This window comes from Diceros bicornis, chromosome 17 (genome assembly GCF_020826845.1).
Source record: "Diceros bicornis minor isolate mBicDic1 chromosome 17, mDicBic1.mat.cur, whole genome shotgun sequence".
Taxonomy (NCBI): Eukaryota; Metazoa; Chordata; class Mammalia; order Perissodactyla; family Rhinocerotidae; genus Diceros; species Diceros bicornis.
This window is the reverse complement of record NC_080756.1, coordinates 25119478-25146997: the sequence shown is the minus strand read 5'-3', so window position 1 is coordinate 25146997 and position 27520 is coordinate 25119478. Positions and strand designations below refer to the sequence as shown.

General features: G+C 39.5%; 1 protein-coding gene across 6 annotated transcripts in view; it reads left to right on the top strand.

Annotated features, from left to right (window-relative positions):
• TMEM117 (transmembrane protein 117) overlaps window positions 1-27520 on the top strand; it is a 444048-nt gene that overhangs the window by 152863 nt on the left and 263665 nt on the right. Inside the window, exon 1 of one of the 6 annotated variants that reach the window (XM_058558463.1) lies at window positions 20454-20555. The exons of the other annotated variants lie outside the window; for them this stretch is intronic. Within the exon in view, the coding sequence (XP_058414446.1) occupies window positions 20485-20555 (71 nt within the window). The 5' untranslated portion in view covers window positions 20454-20484. Of the gene's footprint in view, window positions 1-20453; window positions 20556-27520 lie in introns of those variants that run through there. 6 annotated transcript variants of the gene reach the window in all.

Genomic DNA, 27520 nt, shown 5'->3' with positions numbered 1-27520 from the left:
AGATCAAAACTGTTTTCATTGTACAAAATACAGGGCAAAGATAGAGGCCACAGCTAAACGAACAGTAAATATTTCAGAGCATGTTTGACTCCCAGTAAGGTAGTGTGCTCATTGGCTGAGAAAATTTCTAGCATGGTAGAGTAATACCAATTGACCAAGACAGTGTGAAGTATGTTTGTCACACTAGCTGTCAGTGCCTGTGAGCATATTAACATTCAGAGCACAGGAAATATAAACACACACCGATCAGGGTATTTCTTTCAGGAGAAAGAAGACTTTCAGATATAGATAGTATTATAACAAATCAGTACTTCACAGGAGTGGCATTTAATGCTGTAATGATGTTTGTCATTATATTCTGCATGGCTCTTAGCACATTCCTGATATTTGCATGACTGATATTAGAAAATATATTTTAAACAGTAGGTAATTCCATCCCAGTTTTAATGGTGTTTGAAGAATCCCTGGGTTAGCCCCATCCATGTGTTTATTTCCTTGCATGTGGTATGTTATGTTCAAGCACCAGTGGACAAGTTTATGTGTATTCACACATAAGATAATGACAATTTTCATTATTTTACAAAATCATTCATCTAAAATTACAAATTGTCTGTAAAAACTATTTTTACCCACAAGACATATTCAGAGTATAGTTTGAAGAATTAAATAAAAATAAATGATTATAGTTTTACAAGTTGTTATTGGGGGATTCAGAGTAGAAGAAAAATATAGATACCTAATATTTTTGATATCTTAAAGGATTCATCAAAACATTATGTTCAAAAATTAAATGATATATAATAAAATATTATTAAGGCTATGGAAAACATAAAGAAAACTGAAACAAAATTTATTTTAAATATATTCAAACCATTTAAAAAACATAACATCAAATGTTTGATCATTTGTGCCCTTAAAATAAAAGGCTGGATTAATGGCTTCTCAACTGGAAAGAAAGACTAAAGGAATTAACTTTAGATTCTGCCACCTTGCAAATAACAATTTTACCAGAGCAAATAATCATCAATGCTCAGTTAGTAATAAAGCTTTATTTTATTTGACAAATTTTGCGGAAAACTTAACTATAGTCAATACTTGATCAGCCAGGGTGATGGAGGGACAGATAAGGCAAAACAGTCAGTAATTCACGGTTCTATTGCAGAATGAAAGGAAGGGAGGTTTGGGGTTAGAGGGAAGAATATTGGGGCCACTGGAAAGCCAGGAACCCCGCAGAGTAACAAAGCTGCTGGGAAGTGGGGCATCTAGACCACAGTCTTTTTTTGCTAGGTGGGACTTTCCGAATGGCAGAGCTTCTAAAGCAGGTCAGAACTTAAAGTGTAATTAGCAGCTTCTGGGCACTGAGAAGTTGATATGTTCATGAATCTCTTTCCTGATCATATCTCTCAGCTCTCTCTCTCTGTCTGTGTCTCTGAATCTCTTTCTGTCTCTCCTTTTAAAATGTCTTTAAAATCTAATATTGATGAAACAAGCATATTTTGAGGCATTGTGCTTGTTAGGTACATGATCTCAAGGAACTTTCAATCTGGTAAGAGAACCATTCAGAAATCTATTACTAATATAGTTCTAAAGAGTGATTTGTTAAACCATTTTTGTCTGTCACCTTTTGTTTCACAAAGAGTGTTCTATATTCCCTTGAGTTAAGAATTTACATGAGTAAAGACTGAAGATTTAATCTTACTGACAGCCCTGAGGACATTCAAGGGCAATATCACCCGTGTCCTAGGAAGTTTAGGAGTGAGACTGATGGTATGTATTAAGGATATTCAGATTGCAACTTCTTCTAAATGAAAATTTATTATTTCATTATTCCTGAAGCTTCATTTATTACGATCCTTGGGATTTGAGATAATTGAAGACAACAATAATAATCCCTTTATGTGTTATATACTGTGGAGTCCTTCATTTTGAAGGATTCCCAAGTGTGTCGCAGACTGCATATAAAATTCAGGGGAGGAGCTCAGGAATCGTGAAGGAAATGTACATAGAGAAACCCACGGATGCCCTTGATGTCCTGAGGGGAACTTGCAGCCTCAAAATATGATAAATCCTCTGGAATGTCAGAGGTGTTATAAACCCTCCCCGTAACTCACAGTAGCCATGGCAATTTGATGCTGGAGACAGGATAATGATGATGATGATGATGATGATGATGATGATGATGATAGATAATATCCACATCTGTTCTAATGAACAACAGTAGCAAAAGCTATGCTATGTATGTATGCAAGAAATGTCAGATTTCCTTTCATTTCTCAAGAATAAATGAATAATAAAATATACTTGAAGCCTGGAGGTATGCAATTAAAAATTATTGTAAAACAAGGCTATGGCAGGACTAATGTTGTAAGAGGAAAATTGTACATTATATAGTCTTTCACTAAATATTTCCCCTCCTGTCAAGTGGTAAATCAGGTAACCATTTAGGGGCATCTATTTAGATTTGCCATGATCAATTTGTTTGACAATGGGCATCATATCATCTTGATAAAGAAGCTGAGATGCGTAAAACGGTAACCTAATAACTGTGTGAATGGCGGCAATGGTAAGACAGAGGTGAGGACAATGTGGGGGCATTCGTCCCTGAATGGCCACATCCCACGTGCACCCCACTTATTATTCAAGTTACTGGAAAAGCAAATGAGCCTGAGTATATAGGAGCAACCTTAAAAGGAATCATTTGGACTTCATCATCATTATCCATTTTGTCATTATGTTTTTAAAAACCTACATTCAATTGACAAGTCAACATGATGCATTAATTAAGGGGACTGTCTCTACTGTCAAGGAGATGTGGGTTCAAATACCAGCTCTACTCCTAAGTAGATGGGCAATACCAGTAAGTTATTTCATTTATCTAAGTTTTAGTTTCCTTTTCAAAGACAAATGAGATGATAATAGTACCTATAGTTCATAGAGTTATCATGTAGATTAAATGTGTGTAGCACGTAATACAACTCAATAAATATTAACAATGCTGGTAAAGTTCTTGGAAGATATTTATGTCATCGAAGGATTAGTTTCTTCAAAATATTCTAGCTATGTTTTAACAACAGTTCTATGGGACCTTGTGACTTTTCTGGCATCTTTTAGGTAAAAATAAATTCATTCAGTTACTTCTAGTCCCCCTGCAGCAGTCTCAGTCCAGTCCAATAATCAAACCTCCCAATGCGTTTAGTTAAAGCCCCTTTCCTCCTGACTTAGGCTGCTTCAGGCTGGCCTTGGGCAAGAGGCCATGGTTGTCCTCCCTACTTCGCCATCTAGCACTCTGAGTTCTTTTCCCAATTTTCTAGGCTGATTCTGGTGCCTCCAGCAAAGGAAGGACAAGGAGATAAGGGGCAGGAAAAGTCAAAATTGACAGTAACTGTCATGGCCAGCCCCGCTAGGACTCTCCAGGCGGTTGTGGATGCTTTTGTGGGTTCTTTGGAGACCCTCCTGCAGCATTGCTGGGGATCCCCTGCAGTTCCCTTGATGTGGGCAAATAAATCTCTTCTGGCTGGTCAATTATGGTTCCACCCTCATTCCCCAGACACTGCTGGTGTCTCCATCCTGTTCCAGGGGCTCTCTCAGCCAGAGCCTAAGACAGCTCCTGCCAGCCCTTTCATCTGACCCAGGAGAAATCGTTACGTATCCTTTGGCTCAACATATTCTGTGACTGTGGCCTGCCCTCAGTGCAGGGACCACTCTTGGCAAGCCTGTCAGATCAGGTAGCCAGCCAGAGTCTCTTGCTCTTTCAATTTCTCAGGTGTAGGCAATGTACCAGCCTAGTGCGTCATCTTAGTTTTAGGAGACATGTATGAGTCTCTCTGATAGCGCTTTCCCTGGGCTTAAGGTTCAAGAACATCACTCCTTCCCCCAAGAGCTCCTATAATTTCTAGCCTCTCCTCTCAGTCTCTCCAGCCTCAGAGGTGGGTGTCAGGTCAGGGCTACAAAAGAGGTTCCTGATCACCTCCTTTGCAAGGTCTCTTTAGTGGTCTCTGACACCAGCCGGGTGTCCTATAATTCAGTTTAATTCTGACACCAACCATCCAAGTTAGCTCAGACTCCACAGGTTAAGGGTCTCAGTCCCACATGACTGCTCTCTTTTCAGATGGCAGCCACAAGTCCGGAGTCCCCATGCTGCCTGCACTTCTGTCCAACTTGGCTACAAATTCAAGGATTTCCACAATCCCCCTTCAGGTTAGAAAATTTACTAGAATGACACAGAACTCAGGAAAGTGCTATACTTATAGTGACTGTTTTATTATAAAGGATACAAATGAACAACCAGATAGAGTTATACTTAGGGCAGCAAGGTCTGGAAGGGTCTTAGGTGCAGATCTCCCATGCCCTCTCGGGACGCACCACCTACCCAGCACATCAGTATGTTCACTAACCAGAATATTTCCCAGCCTCACTGTTAAGAGTTGTTATATAGACATCATTAACTCCTCAGCCACGTGATTGAACTCAATCTCTAGTCCCCTTCCCCTCCCTGGAGGTTCGGTGGTAGGGCTGAAAGTTCTAACCCTCTAATCATGTGGTCAGTTTTTTGGCAACCAGCCTCTCCATCCTGAAGCTATCTAGCTGCACCCCCACCCCACCCACCATGAGTCACTTTGTTAGCATAAACTCTGGTATGGTCCAAAGGGGCTTGTATGAAAAACAAAAGACACTCCCATCATTTGGGAAATCCCAATGGTTTTTTGAAGCTCTGTACCTCGAAACTGGGACAAAGACCAAATATATATTTTTTTTATCATGCAACCACTTTGGAACACAAGAGTAGTTGGTACCTATTGTCTAAGAGCCCCAGCCAAAAGTGAGACAGAAGAATCCCATTTAATATCCTGTTACACAGTTAAAGTGCAACAGAACTATTTCAACATAAATGTCAGTTCATGTAAGACAAGTATGGCCTTTACATTTGGGTGGGATAACTTTAAATGTCCTTGGAACTTTTTTCACCATGTTAGGTAATTGTAAGTGAAAGGAAATGATGCAAATCAAAGAACTTTTTGAAAAATTGCATCCCTGATAACTAGTGACATATTTTTAATGTTTGCTGTAAAGACCATGAAGGTCTTGCCTTTGGTGAACTAGTTTGAATGGAGATCTCCTGGGTACCAAAGCCTTGAGAGCAATGACATATATTGAGAAAGATATTTTCCTATTTTTAAAGGTTTGTATGTAGAAAGAATCTGTGTGCCTATAAATCTTAATCTAGGATTGGAAAAGAATAATTTATCTGGTAATTTATAAATTTGCAAAGATATCTGAGGGAACTAAAATGCTTTAAATTTGAAGAACACCTTAGGGTCATATTGAGACTTTTCAGAAGGCTGCTCTTTTCCATAATCTGGAAATCGATTTTCTTGTAAATCTCTCTGAATATATGAGCAATCAGTTTTGAAATTCAACTGAACTGTGTCAAAGGGTTGGTTATGAGAATTGTGAAAGCTGCGTGGAGAGATTATCTTAAAAACCAAATGGCATTATTTCAAAAAAGATGTCTATAAAGAAAATTTGAAAACTTTGGAATTCTTTGCAAAGTATATTTTAAATATCAGAAATACCTTGTTATCACTTGGAGCACAATTTTCCTTTAGCAGTTAGGCTTATGAGTTAGGTTGTATGATGAATGATATTTTTCTTATAGATAGCAATAGTATTTTGATATAGATTTTCTCTATTCTCCAAAAAAATGTCCATGCCCCCAAATACCAGCATAATATATGGACTAGCCACAGCCATAAGCTAACCTCTGCATTAACCCTACTCAGATCTTTATCAGAAAGCTACATATTTATTACTCTATTTATTTATAATAGGTAGACAATTGGATGATTCAAATTCAAGTTGTTAACATAGAAAAAAACTTAGAATAAAGAAAGTATAAATCTGTGATGCAAACTCTGTTCTATTTTTAAAAACCCAGTACAGTCAGCAGGAAACTTTTTATTCTGTTAAAGTTAAGTAGAGACAGAAAATTTAGATTAGACAAAATTGTATCAAATAAAACAATTTTATATATTTCTACTGATTATTTACATTTAGGACATTTTTCATGAAAATTAATACATACTTTGGTGAAGAATATACATTTAGGTGTTGGGAACAGTTATCCAGCTTCAGTGATGATGTTATTCTTTTTCTGTATCTCCTACCACACACCTAAAATCACTTTGATTATAACAAAAATAATACAAATTCACTGTAGAAAAATTTAAGAATATGTATAGTCAAAAATCAACTTTAGGGGGGCCAGTCCAGTGGCATAGTGGTTAAGTTTGCGTGCTCACTTCGGCAGCCTGGGTTCGCCGGTTTGGATCCCAGGCATGGACCTACGCACCACTTATCAAATCGTGCTGTGGCAGGCATCCCACATATAAAGTAGAGGAAGATGGGCACAGGTGTTAGCCCAGGGCCAATCTTCCTCAGCAAAAAGAGGAAGATTGGCAATGGATGTTAGCTCAGGGCTAATCTTCCTCAGGAAAAAAAAAAAATCAACCGTAGGAAAAAAAATTAGTGAATAAGAGCATGGACTTTGAAGCCAGAACCCTTGATTTCAAATCCTGGCATGTTCACTTACTAGCTGTGTGACATCAGGTGAGTTTGCTTCCCTCTCTGTGCTTCAATTTTCCTCATTTGTAAAGTGGTAATAATAATAGCACCTTTCTTATGGGGTTAATGTGAAGATTAAATTAGTTAATATTTGTAAAGTACTTAGAACAGTGGCTGAATCATATTGACTACTATATAAATGTATTTTAAATAAGATATACACACATCTCTTTCAGCAAAAATTTTATCCTACTATACCTCTTGTTCCCGTTTTTTCACTTAATATGTTATAATTATTTTCCGTGTCTTTAATATATTATACAATTTAATTATGAAAAGCTTAGAGCAATTTATTGTATGTTTATAACACAAATTGCGTAAACTATTATTATACTTGTAGCTTGTTTATAGCTGTTTAGTTTTTTTTTTTTAATAATTTTATTTATTTATTTATTTTTCCCCCAAAGCCCCAGTAGATAGTTGTATGTCATAGCTGCACATCCATCCAGTTGCTGTATGTGGGACACGGCCTCAGCATGGCCGGAGAAGCAGTGCGTCGGTGCGCGTCCGGGATCCGAACCCAGGCCGCCAGCAGTGGAGTGTGCGCACTTAACCGTTAAGCCACGGGGCCGGCCCAGCTGTTTAGTTTTTTAAAGAAAGTCTTACATCTAAATTGGCAGCAGTCTTGATTTTAGGATAAATTGTGAGAAACGGAATTGCAATATATACATGTATACCTGTTTGCAAGCATTTTTTTTTTTTTTGTAAATTAACAGATTGCTTTTTCTAACGTCTCGCTAATTTTCTTCCCCAGATCAGTGAATGAGGATATTGTCACTCTTTTTCAAACCTCTGTTCTCAAACCATTGTTTATCCCATGAGAAAGGTATTTCCAACAAAAACTTTCTCATTTGTCAAACTAACATGTTAGCTTATATTTTAATCTCTTTTCTAGAGATTGTTTTAAAGTCTTATATATACTTACTTGAACAGAGAGTTGGAAGGAATTTTCTAAGGTTCACAGCAGTTGTGGATGTTAGAACACAGCTTTGAAAAAGTGTGTAGCAACTTGAGCAGATAGCAGGTACTCGAGCTTGACTTTCTCTTTTGTATTTTAACATAAGTTAGACTTAAAGATCATCTGTGGAGAAGTGGGTGACATAGGAGGAAAAATGAACAATAGTTTTTCCATTCAGCCTATTAACAAGACCAACTAACATTACCTGCCAGGCACTGTGCCGAGTGATAACGAGTGTGTGTGAATTTTTTTAATGTGTGTATGTATGTGTATATATATATACATGTATATGTATATAACATATATATTTTATACGATTTCAAGTCTTTATAGTAACTTTATGGATCAGGCTATATTATTATCCCAATTTTACAGGTGAAGAAACTGAGGCACAGAGAGGTTTTATAACTTGCTCCAGTTTCCATAGCTGTGAGTGGTGGAGCCTCGCTTTAAACCCAGGCAGTCTGGCTTCAGAATCTGTGCTCGACACATATTGCCTTTCCAAATTCCTTAATCCAGGAATCAAAGAAGAGAAGGAAGCCATGTATTTTGGGTTTGGGGAAAGTTTCCCTCAAAACGTGGTGGTCTAAAATGTAGCCTGCAACCTCATTGCAAGTGAGAAATAGCAGCCTCATTTAGGTCACCTGAAGGCTGAATGAGCCAAGCGTGAAGTAGGGCTTTGGTCCCTTTTAAGGCTGGTGCAAGCTGTTATGCAGAGCAGCCCTGAGGAGGCACCTATATGCGGGGTGGAGAAATGGAAGCGACAGCTCTGATCAGAGCAAATCTCACGCCTATGAGTTATCGCTGACTCTCTGGGAGAAGGACAGAGAGCTCAACCCTATTTGTGTCTGGGACTTCTTGAAAGAAATACTTTAAATGATGGCTATCTTCCATTTATGTAGCTTAGAAAGTTATATTTTACATTGAAGAGTTAAATCTAAGATGGCAGCTGTGTTTTGTGAACCCCTGCCCACATTGGAAAAGTACACTGTGCATCTAAGTTATCACGTTGGTAAGAGTGTCTTCTGAAGTAAACATTTATTCTACAAAATGTTCTTGGTCATGAACTATATGCCAGTTATGGTGCCAGCTAAGTTCTGGAGATTCATGCTTAAATAAAACAGATGTAATCCCTGCTGTTAAGGGACTTCCAGTGGGAGGCAAAGAATAGACAAATATACAAGATAATGACAGACCGAGAATAAGTGCTAAGAGGGGATCACGGGGGATATGATTAACTGTTTTGTGAACCTTCAAATCTGCAAGCATACACCACTTATATCTCTGAAAGAGAGTGAAAGGTTTTCCCCTCTAAGTTAGCCTATAGTGGCACATAATGTCACAGAAGTCTGAGAGAAAATTGCCATAAAAAATCATTTCTCTGATTAAGTATTTTGGATAAAAAGATAGAAAGTATATGGCCAGCTGATAGATTAGAAAACTGAAGATTTGTCAAAAAATATGTCAAGTGAAATTTAAATTATTGAGGGCAACCTAAAGAACCTGTTTAAAGTGTTTAGAGATCTAGGTTTTGGCCCTAATTCTGCTCTGATGAGCTTTGTGCCTGTAGGGGAAACCACATACTTCTTTGTTCCTCGATTTATTTATCTAGAAATAGAAATACAAAATATATGTCGGGATAAAATTGGATACAAAGCTTGCATAAAGCTGATTTGTTTTGCATTAAATGGTGTTTGTGTTTTAAGCAGTGGTGGCTAGATCCCAGTCTACCTAATGTCTGTACAGGCTTCAATTCACAATGTCAGGATTTCCCCTGTTTTTCCAATTTAACATAACCGAGGCTATTCTATGTAAAAGTAAATCATTGCTGAAACGTTTCTTTTATTCCAGTTATGTAGACAAGAAGCCATTTGAGAGCAGCTGTGTTTCATTATTTATTTTTATTCAATATTTAATTTGGAGAAAAACAACAATGTAGAGATGCCGGAAATAGAGATGCTCTTTTCTAGAACAATCATCATGCTTATTGACATCAGATACTAGGCAATTTAACTTGCTCAAAATAATACATTCACTAAGAATCTCAGCAGCCTCTGGTCAACAATGAAAGCTCACTTATACAGCAAGAGATAGTCAGATCAGTATGACCAGATCTGAAACCTGTATTTTCTCGGTGAAGGTGATCTTCTGTAATCACAATTGAAAGCTATGTCGCCCAGGTGTTACCCAGGAAGGCATTGGTAGGTGATATTACCTGGATCTGTTTTTCTATGCTGTGACTACCAATGTAATCATTTCCTCGGGTTTTTGTATTTTTCTGCAGTATCAATTTAAAGATGAACACAACCCTGCTTCGTATTTTCAGGATACTTCTTTCTTAACATTGTTTCAAGCAGTTAACCAATTCATATACTGAAGGAGTAGAAGTTTTCATGGTGATTTTTAAAAAAATACCCACAAAGATACATTCATTCTGAAAAGTGTTCCTTCTTTGGGGAGGAAGTGGTATCTGTAATGTACATATAATTGTTGCAGTAAACTGCCTCGGGGATATGGAGCAAGCCTAATCTCAGCTCTGTAGACTTGTATGGATTCTGCTGTTAAACCTTTTCTTCAGCCTTTTTGATCACTGCAGTCAAATATTTTGTACATTCTCCTCTGTAAATTTTGCAGATCAGAGAAATCAACTGTATGAACCAAAGAAGGAAAGAATATATTTTAGTTTAGTCAAAGCACCTGCAGTTTAGAAATAAATTGGAATAACAGGTAAAATTATAAGAAAATGGCTTCTTGGCACCCACCTTCTTGTCATTTTATCAAAATCTCTTTAAGATAAAGAGAAAATATATAAATAAATAACTGTGAAAGAATTATCCATCACTTATTTTTATTTTTTTTTATTTTTGCAGAGTCCGCATTGTTATAAGGCGAGAAGTTCAGCTTTTGAGATGATTCTGCCAACATTTGTGCTAACAAATGTAATGCAGTAGTTTAAGAACACATGATAGGGGCTGGCACGGTGGTGTAGCGGTTAAGTTCACGCATTCTGCTTCTGGCGGTCCGGGGTTTGTGGGTTCGGATCCCAGGTGCGGACCTACACACCACTCATCAAGCCACGCTGTGGCGGGCGTCCCGCATATCGTAGAGGAAGATGGGCATGGGTGTTAACCCAGGGCCAATCTTCCTCAGCAAAAAAGGCAGAGGATTGGCAGCAGGTGCTAGCTCAGGGCTAATCTTCCTCACAAAAATAAATAAATAAAAAGAACATGTGATAACCTCTTTTTGGGGAGGTCCTTATTAAAAAAAAGTGAAAATGGGTTATGGCATCCATTTTGTAAGTCATTTACAAAAGTTTGCACCATTTTACCTCTTGTCACGTTGAAGAAATAGGCATAATTTTCGTTCTGCCAGCAAATCATTCTATGACAGACAAGTACCTACACACCTACACAGTGTATACAGCAACACTCTCTAATGGGTTGCGGGGCCCACATGACAACTTGCGGTGTGCTCATTAAAATTACAGCAACAGCAAAAGCAGAATAAATTGCCACCAAGTATTTGACTATGCCATTTATGTGTATTTCTTCTTGACATGCCTATGGGCATGTCGCTGTAAATTGTCCATGAGGATCGTAGTGACAGCTTTATGGACTAAAGTTAGAGACCCAGCCTCTCACTTGGCTAAATAGTGAGAGTCTAGATGAGAAGAACATATGACAGAGCTTACATGTAGTGTAGTTCTGTTATGACACTTTTTAGGCGTAGACTCTCTCAAGTACCGTGGGAATTTGAAACAAAGAATGAGAAAGTGAGTATCATCAAATGATGTCCAAATATGACAAATATGAAGGCTCCTAGCCCTGAAATAATTACACTTGCGACAATAGTATCTACCTCTCAGGAATACCGTGAGGATTCGTGAAAGCTCCTAGCCCGGGGAGTAGGATACACGAGAGGCCTCATAGATACTTAATTTCTCTTTCTCTTCTAGCATTGTCCCTCTTTTCCTTTACCACACTGTGTAGGGAAACTATTGTGAAGTGGAAGAAGTGTGAGATCAATAATAACCATGGCAAACGTTCAGGGGAAAGTTTGGAGCATCTGAGGAAGAATTCAGAGAGAGGTGGAACTTGATCTAGTCTTTGAAGGAACTTGGAACTTAAGTTAAAGTTGGGGGAAGTGTAGAGAGTGTTCTAGACCAGAGGAAATGCAAGAGCACAGGCTGAGCAGCAGGGGCCATCTGGTGTTTCTGAGGTACCATGGAGGAACAGCTGAGGTTGGAGGCTGGTTGCACGGGGTTGCAATGTGATATTCCCCGAAGACAGTGGACTTCATCTTCTAGGCACTGGGGAAGTGGTTGAATTGTTTTACTTGCTAGAATAATGTCAACATTTATGGAGAAAAGTATGGCTGGGGAGCAGCAGGTTTCAGAGAAAAGAAGATGATTTATTTTTAGACATATGGAGATTTTAAGAGAAGAGGGAGGCACAGAAGCATAGGAGAAAGGTTAGGGTTGTGTGTGTCAAAGCCATAGTGTTAGTGAGTTTTTAGAGAGAGAGACGGAGAGGTAGAGACAGAGACACACACACACGTAGAGAGACACACAGAGACAGAGAGAGACAGACAGACAGAAGAGAAGAAGGAGGAGGAGGAGGAAGGGGGAAGTATGAGGCCTTAGCTAACGGGCATATGCTCACATTTAGCAGATAGGAGGAGGCAAAACTAGCAAAAAGCGTAAAGAAATGGTCACTGAAGAAAAAGGAGAGTCCAGCGAGAAGATTGTCAGATTTGGTGGTGTGGGGCGGTGACTCTTATTCATCTCCTACTAGGTTCAGTCACTGTCTGTTGGCTTTGCAGGTTTTAACTCACTTTATGTTTGTAACAACCCAATAAAGTACTATCGCCAAATTCCAGAACAGAAAAAGGCGGCTTTGGTTATTCAGTCGGGCTGTGCAATTTTTAAATGGCAAAGTTGGATTTGAACAAAGGATTATCTGACTTCAAGCTCTGCTTTTATAATTACATCCCCAAGGCAAGAGTTCAAAGAGGAAGGTTTAAAATGGTTCTGAGAAGATGCACAAAAAAAGAAAATTAGACAAACCCATTGGCTTTGATAGTTAAGAGATCTTTGGTGAAGTTCAAGAAAGTAATTTCAATTGACAGTTGAAAAGATTCATTGCAGGGGATTAAGGAGGAATTCATGGTTAGCAATCAGAGACAGAGGACATATATTCTCCGGAGAAATTGGGCAGTGTAAACGACATATGATGGTAGACCTTTGGGGTCTGAGATTAGAGGAACTTTTTGGTAATAATTCGGAGAACATTTTTTCTTCTTAGCAACTCGTCTGAGAATATCTTTGCAGGATGGGAAGAAGTTTTCTGAGAAGTTGGTTGAGAGGAAACTGCTAGAGCTTGGCTGGGCTATGTTTTATATTAGAGCAAAAAAATTTACTCTGCAAGATACGTGAGGGAGGAAGAGGAAGGGCTGGTCTCAGCACTTTCCTGTGGGAGGAGTGTGAGGCAAGATACAGCGGCTAGGGGTTAAAAAGAGAGAATGGGGAAGAGATGTGCTTAATGGAGACTTTTCTGAGTGACAAATCTGTGTTTTGTGTGACATGACACCTCCTACTATCTTACAATCCAAGATGTTCTTGATATGGTTATTTGTTTTTTTACTCTTGCAGGATTTATATCAGTGGTGGTGTAGTACTGAAACAGTCACCCCCTCAGGAAGAGGGCCCACGTTCATGGGCATTTAATTTGTCATGTTTGTCTTATATTGCTTTAAGATTAGAGTAGTTGAGTTAGTAAATTTACGGGTAGAGGAAGGAAGCAGTAGAAAGCGAGAGATTGAAGATAACAGAAGTGAGATTAGATGGACTGAAAAATAGGTTTATATGTCATGAATAAGAGGTGGTCATCTTTTTCTCGGAGGCAGAGGAAAAGGGAGAGGCTTGGGAAAGATAGAGCAATATTTTAAAGTGAAGTGGTGATTGGGCCTGGGAAAATTTGGGGAGAGACACTCAAGATGAGAGGTTATGCCAAGATGACCTTCATCATATCGTCTCTGTCAGTGGGGAGCAGTATCTTTTGCTGGGATGAGGAAGCAGGGTTGAGGAAGGCAAACGTTTTGGTCTGGTCCATCTGATTGAACAAATGAATAAAATGATTTCCAAGCAGCAGAAAAAAAATAGTTTTGAATGTCATTGTGTTAGTTTAGTAAATTTTTCTACCCATGTTACCATTTGGAGTAGAAATGAACAAAGTCTAGGGATATATATATATATATATATTTTATTTCCTTTACTTTGTTTATTGCAGTAACATTGGTTTATAACATTGTAAAAATTTCAGGTGTACATCATTATACTCCTATTTCTGCATAGATTCATCATGTTCACCACCCAAATACTAATTACAAGCCATCACCACACACATGTATTGAATTACCCCTTTCACCCTCCTCCCTCCCCCCTTCCCCTCTGGTAACCACCAATCCAATCTCTGTCTCTATGTGTTTGTTTATTGTTGTTATTATCTACTACTTAATGAAGGAAATCATACGGTATTTGACCTTCTCCCTCTGACTTATTTCACTTTGCACAATACTCTCAATGTCCATCCATGTTGTCACAAATGGCTGGATTTCATCGTTTCTTATGGCTGAGTAGTATTCCATTGTGTATAGATACCACAGCTTCTTTATCCATTCGTTCCTTGATGGGCACTTAGGTTGCTTCCAAGTCTTGGCTATTGTGAATAATGCTGCAATGAACACAGGGGTGCATGTATCTTTATGCATTGGTGTTTTCAAGTTCTTTGGATAAATACCCAACAGTGGAATAGCTGGATCATATGGTAGTTCTATCCTTGATTTTTTGAGGAATCTCCGTACTATTTTCCATAGTGGCTGCACCAGTTTGCACTCCCACCAGCAGTGTATGAGAGTACCCTTCTCCCCACATCCTCTCCAACACATGTTGTTTCCTGTCTTGTTAATTATAGCCATTCTGACGGGCGTGAGGTGATATCTCATTGTAGTTTTGATTTGCATTTCCCTGATAGTGATTTTGAACATCTTTTCGTGTGTCTGTTGGCCGTCTTTATATCTTCTTTGGAGAAATGTCTGTTCAGGTCTTTTGCCCATTTTTTAATTGGGTTGGTAGTTTTTTTGTTGGTGAGATGCATGAGTTCTTTCTATATTTTGGAGATTAAGCCCTTATCAGATGTATGGTTTGCAAATATCTTCTCCCAATTGTTAGGTTGTCTTTTCTTTTTGTTGATGGTTTCCTTTGCTGTGCAGAAGCTTTTTAGTTTGATGTAGTCCCATTTGTTTATTTTTTCTATTGTTTCTCTTGCCCGGTAAGACATGGTGCTTGAAAATATGTAGCTAAGACCGATGTCAAAGAGCGTACTGCCGATGTTTTCTTCTAGAAGTTTCATAGTTTCAGGTCTTACATTCAAGTCTTTAATCCATTTGGAGTTAATTTTTGTGTATGGTGTAAGGTAAGGGTCTACTTTCATTTTTTTGCATATGGCTATCTAGTTTTCCCAACACCATTTGTTGAAGAGACTTTCTTTTCCCCATTGTATGTTCTTGGCTCCTTTGTCAAAGATTAGCTGTCCATAGATGTGTGGGTTTATTTCTGGGCTTTCGATTCTATTCCATTGATCTGTGTGTCTGTTTTTGTGCCAGTACCATGCTGTTTTGGTTACTATAGCTTTGTAGTATATTTTGAAATCAGGGAGTGTCATACCTCCAGCTTTGTTCTTTTTTCTCAGAATTCCTTTAGCTATACGGGGTCTTTTGTTGTTCCATATAAATTTTAGGATTCTTTGTTCTATTTCTGTGAAAAATGTTGTTGGAACTTTGATAGGGATTGCATTGAATCTATAGATGGCTTTGGGAAGTATGGACATCTTAACTATGTTAATTCTTCCAATCCAAGAGCACGGAATATCTTTCCATTTCTTTGTGTCTTCTTCAATTTCTTTCAGCAATGTTTTATAGTTTTCGGTGTACAGCTATTTCACTTCTTTGGTTAAGTTTATTCCTAGGTATTTTATTTTTTTTGTTGCAATTGTAAATGGGATGGTATTCTTAATTTCTCTTTCTGCTACTTCGTTGTTAGTGTATAGAAATGCAACTGATTTTTGTATGTTGATTTTGTATCCTGCAACTTTACCATATTCGTTTATTACTTCTCAAAGTTTTCTGGTGGATTCTTTAGGGTTTTCTACATATAAAATCATGTCATCTGCAAATAGTGAGAGTTTCACTTCTTCCTTTCCAATTTGGATCCCTTTTATTTCCTTCTCTTGCCTGATTGCTCTGGCTAGGACTTCCAGTACTATGTTAAATAGGAGTGGCGACAGTGGGCATCCTTGTCTGGTTCCTGTTCTTAGAGGGATAGCTTTCAGTTTTTCACCATTGAGGATGATATTAGCTGTGGGTTTCTCATATATGGTCTTTATTATGTTGAAGTACCTTCCTTCTATCCCCATTTTATTCAGAGTTGTTATCATAAATGGATGCTGTATCTTGTCAAATGCTTTCTCTGCATCTATTGAGATGATCATGTGATTTTTATTCTTCATTTTATTAATGGGGTGTATTACGTTGATTGATTTGCGAATGTTAAACCATCCCTACATACCTGGAATAAATCCCACTTGATCATGGTGTATAATCTTTTTAACGTATTGTTGTATGCGATTTGCTCGTATTTTGTTGAGGATTTTTGCATCGAGGTTCATCAGTGATATTGGCCTGTAATTTTCTTTTTTTTTTGTGTTGTCCTTGTCTGGTTTTGGTATCAGGGTATTGTCGGCTTTGTAGAATGAGTTAGGGAGCTTCCCCCCTCCTCAACTTTTTGGAAGAGTTTGAGAAGGATAGGAATTAAGTCTTCTTTGAATGTTTGGTAGAATTCACCAGGGAAGCCGTCTGGTCCTGGACTTTTATTTTGGGGGAGGTTTTTTTTTTTTTAAAGATTTTCTTTATTCATTTTTTTCCCCCCAAAGCCCCAGTAGATAGTTGTATGTCATAGGTTCACATCCTTCTAGTTGCTGTACGTGGGACTCAGCCTCGGGTTGGACGGAGAAGTGGTGCCTTGGGGCGTGCCCGGGATCCGAACCCGGGCCGCCAGCATCAGAGCGCGCGCACTTAACCGCTAAACCACGGAGCCGGCCCCTTGGGGGAGGTTTTTGATTACTGTTTCGATCTCCTTACTGGTGATTGGTCTATTCAAATTCTCTACTTCTTCTTGATCCAGTTTTGGAAGGTTGCATGATTCTAAGAATTTATCCATTTCTTCCAGATTGTTGAATTGGTTGGCACATAGCTTTTCATAGTATTCTCTTATAATGTTTTGTATTTCTGAGGTGCCTGTTGTAATTTCTCCTCTTTCATTTCTGATTTTACTTATTTGTGCCTTCTCTCTTTTGTTCTTGGTGAGTCTAGCTAAAGGTTTGTCAGTTTTGTTTATCTTTTCAAAGAACCAGCTCTTGGTTTTATTAATTTTTTCTATTTTTTTTTTGGTCTGTATTTCATTTATTTCTGCTCTGCTTTTTATTATTTCCGTTCTTCTACTGATTTGGGGCTTGATTTGGGGCTTCTTTTTCCAGTTCCTTTAGGTGCATTGTTAGATTGTTTATTTGAGATTTTTCTTGTTTGTTGAGATAGGCCTGTATTGCTATAAACTTCCCTCTTAGCACTGCTTTTGCTGTATCCCATAAATTCTGGCATGTCGTATTTTCATTTTCATTTGTCTCCAGGTATTTTTTGATTTCTTCTTTGATTTCTTCGTTGACCCAGTCGTTGTTCAGTAGCATTTTGTTTAATCTCCACGTATTTGTGGCTTTTCTGATTTTCTTCCTATAGTTCATTTCTAGTTTCATACCGTTGTGGTCAGAAAAGATGCTTGGTATTATTTCAGTCTTCTTAAATTTATGGAGACTTGTTTTGTGGCCTAATTTGAAATCAATCCTGGAGAATGTTCCATTTGCATTTGAAAAGAACGTGTATTCTTCAGTTTTTGGATGGAATGCTCTGTATATATCTACTAGGTCCACATGTTCTAGTGTGTCGTTTAAGGCCAATGTTTCCTTATTGATCTTCTGTTTGGATGATCTATCCATTGGTGTAAGTGGAGTGTTAAAGTCCCCTACTACTATTGTGTTACTGTCTATTTCTGTTTTTATGTCTGTTAATAATTGCTTTATATATTTAGGTGCACCTACATTGGGTGTGTAGATATTTACAAGTGTTATATCCTGTTGTTGGATTTTTCCCTTGATCGTTATGTAATGCCCTTCTTTGTCTCTTTTTATAGTTTTTGTTTTAAAGTCTGTTTTGTCTGATATGAGTACTGCTCCCCCAGCTTTCTTTTCATTGCCATTTGCGTGGAATATCTTTTTCCATCCCTTCACTTTCAGTTTGTGAGTGTCTCTATCTGAAGTGTGTCTCTTGTATGCAGCGTATATATGGGTCTTGTTTTTTAATCCAGTCAGCCACCCTATGCCTTTTAATTGGAGCATTTAGTCCATTGACATTTAAAGTAGCTATTGATAAGTATGTACTTACTGCCATTTTTTAACTTTTTTTTTTTTTTTTTTGTGAGGAGATGAGCCCTGAGCTAACATCCGCCAATCCTCCTCTTTTTTTTTTTTGCTGAGGAAGACGGCCCTGGGCTAACATCGGTGCCCATCTTCCTCCACTCTACATGGGACGCCGCCACAGCATGGCTTACCAAGCAGTGCGTCGGTGCGTGCCCGGGATCCAAACCAGCAAACCCCGGGCCGCCGCAGCGGAGCGCGCGCACTTAACCGCTTGCGCCACCGAGCCGGCCCCTAACTTTTTTTTTTTCCCCTCAGTGTTTTAGTATTCCTTCTCTGTTCCATTCTTCTTCTATACAGAATTGATGGTCACTTTAGTTTGATCTCTATCTGAAAGCTGTACTCTTTAACTCCCCTCCTCGCTCCTTTTATGTTTTTAATATCATATCTAACCTCTTTTTTGTGCATTTGTATCCATTACGTTCTTATCATGGAAATAGATAATTTTTCCTATTTGTGGTCTTCTCTTTTCCCCTTAAATCAGTCCCTTTAACATTTCTTGTAGCACTGGTTTCTTGGTGACAAACTCCTTTAATTTTTGCTTGTCTGGGAAATTTTTGATCTATCCTTCCATTTTGAATGATAACCTTGCTGGGTAGAGTATTCTTGGCTGTAAGTTTTTTCCTTTTAGCACTTTAAATATATCGTGCCACTGTCTTCTAGCCTGTACGGTTTCTGCTGAGAAGTCAGCTGATAGCCTTATGGGGTTTCCTTTGTATGTAACTTGACATTCTCTTGCGGCTTTTAGGATTCTCTCTTTATCTTTAATTCTGGACATTTTGATTATGATGTGTCTTGGTGTGGGCCTCTTTGGGTTTATCTTGTTTGGGGCTCTCTGTGCTTCCTGTACCTGGATGTCTGTTTCCTTCCTTAGGTTAGGGAAGTTTTCAGCTATTATTTCTTGAAATAGATTCTCTGCCCCCTTGTCTCGCTCTTCTCCTTCCGGGACACCTATAACACGGATGTTAGTGTGCTTGATGTTGTCCCAGAGATCCCTTAGACTGTCCTCACTCTTTTTAATTCTTTTCTCTTTTACCTGTTCAGCTTGGGTAATTTCTTCTAGTCTTTCGTCCAGCTCACAGATCCGTTCTTCTGTATCCTCTACTCTGCTTTTGAGTCCCTCTAATGAATTTTTCATTTCCAGTATTGTATTCTTCATTTCTGATTGGTTCTTTTTTATATCTTCCATTTCTTTGTTGACATTCTCACTGAGTTCATCTATTCTTCTCCCCAGATCAGTGAGCATCCTTAACACTCTTAGTTTGAACTCTCTGTCAGGTAGGTTGCTCATTTCTGTTTCACTTTGTTCCTTTTCTGGGGTTTTGTCCTGTTCCCTTACTTGGAATGTATTCCTTTGCCTCCTCATTTTGCCTCTTTCCCTGTGCTTGTGTCTACGTATTAGGTAGGTCAGCTACGTCTCCTGCTCTTGGATAGGTGACCTTATGTAAGTGATGCCTTAGGAGGCTTCCAGTGTGCTTCCCTCAGTTCTCAATGTTCCAGGGGTGACCCCTGTGTGGGCTACATGTGTCCTTCTGTTGTGGCCTGTTTGCTCTCCCTGTAAGCGGCCAGGGAGGCCGAGTTATGCTCCTGGCCAGCTGTTGTAATGCTCAGCTGTTTGTAGTTGCTGTGGGCCCTTCAGTCTCTTTATCAGGTGTGGGGAGCCCCAGCACAGTTGGCTGCAAGTTTTAATACCACATTTGTGTTGCAGTATTTCTTTTAAGTGAGTAGGCCCCCCACGGGGCAGGTTGTTAGGCTCAGGGCCTTACAATTGTTATAAGCCTCTAGCCTATTAGGTCTCTTGTCAGCTCTCTGAGGATTGCAGCTGGGTGGGGCTGGCCTCAGGCACAGGAGCACCCAATTGTTTCAGGCTTTGGAAGGTGGGGCAAACCCCCTATATGGGTCTTTGAGAAGCACAAGTCTTCTGCAGCTGACAAGCCCTGTTGCCCACAGGTCCACACACACAGTCAACACAGTCCTGCCCCGTGTGCGCACCCCGACCTCCCCAAGTGGACCCAGTCTCTCCATGGCGGGAGCCCCACACACTCCGCCACCGCCCCACACTCTCCACCCGCTCCTTGTGCGTGCCCTGCCCCACTGAAGTCGGCTCAGTTGCCAGGCTGCAGAGAATCTGGTCACCAATCTATGCAGGTCCACAAGTTACCCGAGGGCTTGTTGTTGGGTGGGGCCAGTCTCTAGGGTGGGCTGCCTGCCCTGGCTGAGCTGGATTAAATCGTGCTCTAGCGGGTGGGGCAGACCCTGGGCTAGCAGGCCTCAGGGAGAACTCCAATGGCCTCTGTGTCAGCAAGCTCACACCAGGCCACAACAATGGCCACTGCCAATGTCCCAGTCCCTGGAGAGGTCTCACCCCTCACCGAGATGCACACAGGGCCTATCAGGTGAGTCTCTTTTCACCACAGCACTATGCACCTTTCTTTCTGGTGATTTTAGGATGCTTTCTGAAACAGGTGAGTTTGCGTGCGGGCCCTTTAAGAGCCGGTTTTAGTTTCTTTGTGAACCAGCTTTTCTGGGGGTGCTCCCCAATGTTTTAGTAGCAGGCAAAGTCAGATATTATGCCACTCGGCTCGATTGCGCTGGGTTCACAAAATGCTCACAGCCGGGGTGCTCCCTGGCTCAGGGCCCCGCGCCTCCAGGGAGGCTGCGGACCTGTGAGCTGCTCCCGGCGGCAGTGAAGCTGGCGGCTTGTGAAGGTGGGGTTTTTCTCTACAGAAGGGAGTTTCTGCCTCTTCCACCTCAGTTAGGATTGTCCGTTGTTGCAGGAGTTCCTCTTATCCAGTTTTCAGTCCTGTCTCAGGGGTAATTTTTCCACGAGTAGTTGTAAATTGGCTGCGTCCGCCGGAGGAGGTGAGTTCAGAGTCTGCCTACGCCGCCATCTTGACTTCTGTCTCTGTAGGGATATATATTTAGGTAGGAAGGACTACATGGTTCGCCTCAAATTACATTAGGAGGGTTGTTACCAACTTTGTTTGAAAGAAGTGGTTAGGTATAAGCCAGTTTTCCTAAAAAAGAAAGTCTCACTGCCTAATTTATATGTCTTAGAGCAGCTAATTAAAATCTCTATATAGGGGTTCATATCATCTATATCTCCATTTTTCTGCCTTGCAGATTCTACCCATGGTGGAATTATCCAAATGTGATTCATTCCCCATTGACTAGTTCAGTGCTCATGATGGGCTGTATTAGATGTGTTTCATGGCATTTCTCTACCCTTTGTCTCTTGTAAGAGGAACCTCCATGTTTAAAGTTCTCCCACTGATGGGATGGACGTGGGAAGGAGTCATGGTTTTAGCCAAATGGTCCTAGTCTGCCTAGATGGTAGCTGATTGGACTATGGGAGTTCCCTGACATGGGACTAGGCTAAACTGTAGTTAGTTAGTGACTTATGATCCATGGCCTGGCAAGAAAAGATGAGCTAAGCCAATATGATTGTCCCTCTCGGGAATCTTATTTGATAAATGCTAAGACAAGAAACTGAAAGTGATTCCTGAAATGGAAAGGATGTCCTGAAGTCTACTTGTGGCTATCATGGTGAAATAGTCACGATTCCAGGTCCAGTTTCTAAAAGGACCTTAAGATGTGATCATAAAAATATAACTTTAGGGCCGGCCCAGTGGCATAGTGGTTAAGTGTGCGCGCTCTGCTGCGGCAGCCCGCGGTTCACAGGTTCGGATCCCCAGTGCACACCGAGGAGGATTGGCAACAGATATTAGCTCAGTGCTGATCTTCCTCTCTCTCTCTCTCACACACACACACACACACACACACACACACAAAATATAACTTTAACCATTTGTTTTGAAAGAGCATCACTCTGCAGTTCATGGATAAAATGATGTGGTGCACCTGCTGGAGGAGTCGCAGGACATCTTCTCACGTGAACAGTCAGAACATTTAGCTGAAACTAGAGCGGTACCGTCCCCCCTCCTGCAGAAAGTGACTGCTCAGAGAACTTGTGAAGACTCCCTGAGACTGAAAATCCTGCCTCCAAGGATCTTTATCATCTTTACTAAAACATGAGGAATGTGTATTAGTATTTCTTCAATATAGAATTATTTCTATTTTGAAGCAAGAAGAAATTTTTAGGAGTATGAAAGAATGCTCCAGAGCCATTAAATCTCTCACCGACAGTTTGTATTCTCTGCATAACTTTGAATATTTTATTAGCAATGCCAGTTTGCTTTTCAAAATGCAATCTTTCTGCTCAAAGTAATCTCCAATATACTTGCCAGTTGAAAAAGTTTCTGTGTGGTTAAATAGGATACAAATTTGTCAATCCTGGTTTTGTTCCTTTACTCTGTACGTTGTTCTAACTCCGTTTCATCCTCAGAAGATGCAATAAAGCCAATTAAAATTACATGCAATTTTCTGATGTTATAAAGCATGCATGACTCTGAGAGAGAAAAGTGACTAAAGGTGGTTGCTAGGGGCAACCAACAAAAAGGCTGTAAATTAATAGGCTTGCTCCTTTTAAATATGTCATTAATCAGACGGAAGGAGGGACATTTAAAATTATTTCTTAGAGGAAGAACTCTTCTCGTGTTAGGAAGGTTCTAAACATATTTGTATGCCAAGGTGAACTTAAGGGCCTCTTGGGGGTCTCCTTGAAGGAATTACTGAGAAGCAATTCTGGAGAGAGACCTATGTCTTGCTGAATCAAAAAAAGAAATTCACAGAGCATGAGCTGATACTCTGAAAAGAGAGATGATGACAAACATTTGGAGGCAAGTCAAAATAAAGTAGGTCAGGGAGGGAAAGGTTTCTTCTGAAAGCCATCAGAACAGTGTGGCTCGGTTGATGTTATTTCTATTTTATTTTCAAAAAGTTTAAAGAGTATCTGCTTACATATTGATATTTATTTGAAGTTAATTTAAACTTTAGCTATTTGCAACATATGTGTGTTTTCAATTGGAAAAGGGCTTGGAAGCTCATGCTAATTTATTATTGCAATAAAGTTTAGGGCTTGCAATTTAGACCAGAAACAAATCCATGATTCTGCCACTAACTGATGCTGAAGTTATTTCAATTGCAGGGGTATTTTATCAAGTGACTCTGTGAAGATGGGGTGTGCATGCTCTGTCAGTCTGCTGGTGAAGACTTCTATAATATGTTTTGCAGTGTCATAAATATAATGACTCAGGTGTTAAATTCCTTTACAATCCACTTTTTAAATTTTAAACCATACAGAGTTTTCTCTCCTGGATGGTATGATTATCAATGTGATATAATACCGTTTCTCTCTTTGGTTTTAAGCAGTAGGAGGCTTATGCTTAATTTAATGCTCAACCACAAAAGCCCTTTTAGTTTACTTTTAGTAATATGACCTGAAAAAATGAAGATAAATTAGTATGTAAGAATACCAGTAAACTATAAACTCCATGAGGAAGCTTTGCTTGTATTCACCACCATCCTCAATGCCAAGAACAATTTCTGAGTTTAGAACAGTTTAGAGTTCAATAAATATTTCTTGAATAATTGGATCAATAGTTCCTAGAGAAATGTATATGTGATTATAGGATTATATTTTTTATTTGGAAAAAATAAAATGTCACCAATTACAAATTTTATTTGTTAAAGATCCATGTGAAGCAGTCAAGATAGAAGGCTTATTAAAAAGTACTGAGCTGAAATTGTCCTGATAGGCAAGAAAGGAAGAAGGAGTTCATGGCGTGAGCAACAGAAATGAAATAAAGAAAAAATCCCAATCATGTGCAGAGAAACAAATGTGGCTGAAATTCAGCGAAGTGGGGCAGGGGTTTACATTAATGTTACTCTTATAATGTGGTCCCTCTCTCCATGTTAATGATGCTGTAAGAAGAATGTCACATGCAAATGAAGTAAACAGTAAATAAATTTTGAGATCCAATTGGGATGTTCGAGAAAGATCGGGTGAGGAGTCTGGCAAGGGTTTGAGGGGTAATTGAATGAGATCATGGGGACTGACCTCAGCTTTAGAAGCGAAAGACAGTGTGCTAAGCCTTCTCTGGACCTGTTTGTAGTTTTGTTGAATTTCCTGCTGACTTGGCTGGCCAGAGTAAACAAGCTAAATGTCTGGAGTTACTTGTGTCACTTGTTCTATGTTGAAGCCATTGCTTAATTTGAGGAAACCCCAGGCCACGAAGAATATGGACTTGATTCACTTGGTGTAGGCACTTTTGTAAGTTGGCATGGGTGTCTAGCAGTGATGGCAGCCAGTTGTCACAGTTAATTATTTTTCTTGACTCTTACCAAGGAGTTTGAGCTCACCCAATGGGCTTAAAATAAGTAGAAAGGGGGATCACCATTAAAATCTTTAATCTTGATGACTTTTGATTATGTTTATTTAAGTAATGGTTTACTATGCCTGTGGCTTGTTTTGTATATATGAAGTGCCTCAAATGTTGTTGATCTTTTTACAGTTCAGAAAAGTATAAACCCCCAAGTATTAAATCAGTTTTTCGAGTGAAACCTATAGTTTGCAGGACATATAAAGGGTCTGTATTAATTTTAAAAGTTCCAGATAAGTAAAGCAGTGCCGGGAGGGGGAGTTTGTACAGTTTGATGTCGGGTAGAAGAAGGGCTTCACTGAAAGGTAGCATTTCAGCAAAGACCTGGCAGAAGAAAGGGAGAGAACCTGGCAGATATCTAGGGGAGGAACATTCCAGGCTATGGAAACAGTAAAGAAAAAAAAGGCTTGAGGCAGGAGTGTGCCTGGTGTGTTGAGTCAAGACCAAGGAGTGGACCAAGTCAGGGAAGATGGCAGGAGGTGGCATCAGGGAGGTCACAGGGGGCAGACTGTGTAGGGCTTTTTGGGCCTCGAGAAGACTGCCTTTACCCTGAGTGAGGTAAGGAGTCACTGGGGTGTTTGGAAACAAAGGAGTGACATGATCTGACTTAAGTGTTTTTTTTTTTTTTTATTGTGGTCATATTGATTTATAACATTATGTAAATTTCAGAGGTGCATCATTATAGACATTTCAACTTCTGTATAGAGAATGCATCGTGTTCCCCACCAGAAGTTTAGCTGCCATCTGTCATGATACACATGTGCCTCTTTACCCCTTTCCCCTTCCTCTCTGGTAACCACCAATCTGTTCTCCATCCCATGTGTGTGTTTGTTTATCTTCCACATATGAGTCAAGTCACACGGTAATTGTCTTTCTCTGTCTGACATTTCATTAGCATAATACCCTCAAGGTCCATCTATGTTGTAGCACATGGCAAGATTTTGTCTTTTTTTATGGCTGAGTAGTATTCCATTGTATGTATGTGTATATATATGTATATATATATATACCACATCTTCTTTATCCATTCATCTGTTGACGGACACTTAGGTTTCTTCCAAGTCTTGGCTTTTGTGAATAATGCTGCAATTAACATAGGGGTGCGTATATCTTTTCAAATTAGTGTTGTCATGTTCTTTGGATAAATACTCAAAAGTGGATCATATGGTATTTCTATTTTTAATTTTTGAGGAATCTCCGTACTGTTTTCCATGGTGACTGCACTAATTTACATTCCCACCAGCAGTGTATAGGGTTCCCTTTTCTCCACATCCTCTCCAACACTTTTTATTTCTTGCTTCTGTAATAGTAGCCATTATGACGGGTGTGAGGGTGATATCTCATTGTAGTTTTCATTTGCATTTCCCTAATAATTAGTGATGTCGAACATCTTTTCATGTGCCGGTTGGCCATCTGTATATCTTCATTGGAAAAATGTCTGTTCATATCCTCTGTCCATTTTTTGATCGGGTTGTTTTTCTGTTGTTGAGATGTATGAGTTCTTTATATATTTTAGATGCTAACCCCTTATCGGATATATGATTTGCGAATATTTTCTCCCAGTTATTGGCTTGTCTTTTCATTTCGAGAATGGTTTCTTTTGCTGTGCAGAAGCTTTTTAGTTTGATGTAGTCTCATTTGTTTATTTTTTCTTTTGTTTCCCTTGCCTGAGGAGACATGATTTTCAAGAAAGATACTGCTGAGACCAAAGTCAAAGAGCGTATGTTTTCTTTTGGGAGTTTTATGGTTTCAGGTCTTACATTCAAATATTTAATACATTTTGAGTTAATTTTTGTGTATGGTGTAAGATAATGATCTACTTTCATTCTTTTGCACGTGGCTGTCTGGTTTTCCCAACACCATTTATTGAAGAGACTTTTCTTTCTCTGTTGTATGTTCTTGCAGAAAAACAGACACACAGATCAGTGGAACACGACTGAGAGCCCAGAAATAAATACATACATCTATGGACAGCTAATTTTTGACAACGGACCCTGACTTAAGTTTTTAGAAGGATTATTCTGGCTTCTCTCATTGTCTCAGGAATATATTTGCTGCAAGCAACAGAATATCTGACTAATAATAGTTTAAACCAATAGGGAATTATTTTTTTTATTTTTGTTTTTGATGCAGGAAGTTTCTGGAATTGGTTCAACATTTCCATGATGCCATCATAGACCTAGTCTCTTTTTGTCTTTCTTTTCCACCATTCTCGGGTGGAATTGGCTTTCCTTTTGTGCTCTTTGCCTCATGGTTATAATATAGCTGCTGCAGCTCCAGACATCACATCTTTGTTCAAGACAGAAAGAAGGAGGGCAAGGCAACACTAGCAACATCTACTTGGAAATCTTTGCCTCTGTGTAACAGGCTATTTGTACCTGTAAGAGAGGATGAGAAAGTTAAAATATTTGCTTTCTTAGCCCCTACAGAAGAGGCAAGAAAAGGAGTTGGGGATGGGTGCTGGGTCAGTTAACCTACGGTGTCTAAGAGTCATGATCCATTTTATCTATGTTGCTTTATCAATTTACCAGGATCTTTTATGTGCATTTTCTCATTTGGGTCCTGTAATGATCCTCTGCAGAAAGGCAAAGGAATGAGAAGCTCCATTCTAGAGACAAGACAGTCAAGGCCCAGAGGGGAAGTGAGTGCCTCGCAGGTATTTTAATGACAGAGCAGGGACTAGAACAGATGCCACTGACTCTCATTCATTATTTTCTGGTGTCTAACTTTAGAATCATACGAAAAGCCTTGATTCTTTCCCTGGCAGATGCATTACCGTTGCACCCAGCCTCCTCCGGTAAATGAGAGGCTCCTGGCAGGCTCTGGCTCTCTCTGAGGGCTTGGGGACTATGATGACTTGGTGGCTTTTTTCTGGTTACCCAAGATCTGAGCTCCTCGTGGCAAGGCGGAAAGGCAAGCAGTCAGGAAAAGCATCTGTTCCAGGGAGGGAAGAGGCAGAGTCGTCCTTCTGGCCTGTGACACGGTGGAAGAGTTCCTGAGAATTCAGGGATAGAGTGTTTCTTGCAGAAACATTTAAAATGCACCCGAAGAGCTCTCCCTGTAAAGAAAGTATATTTTGC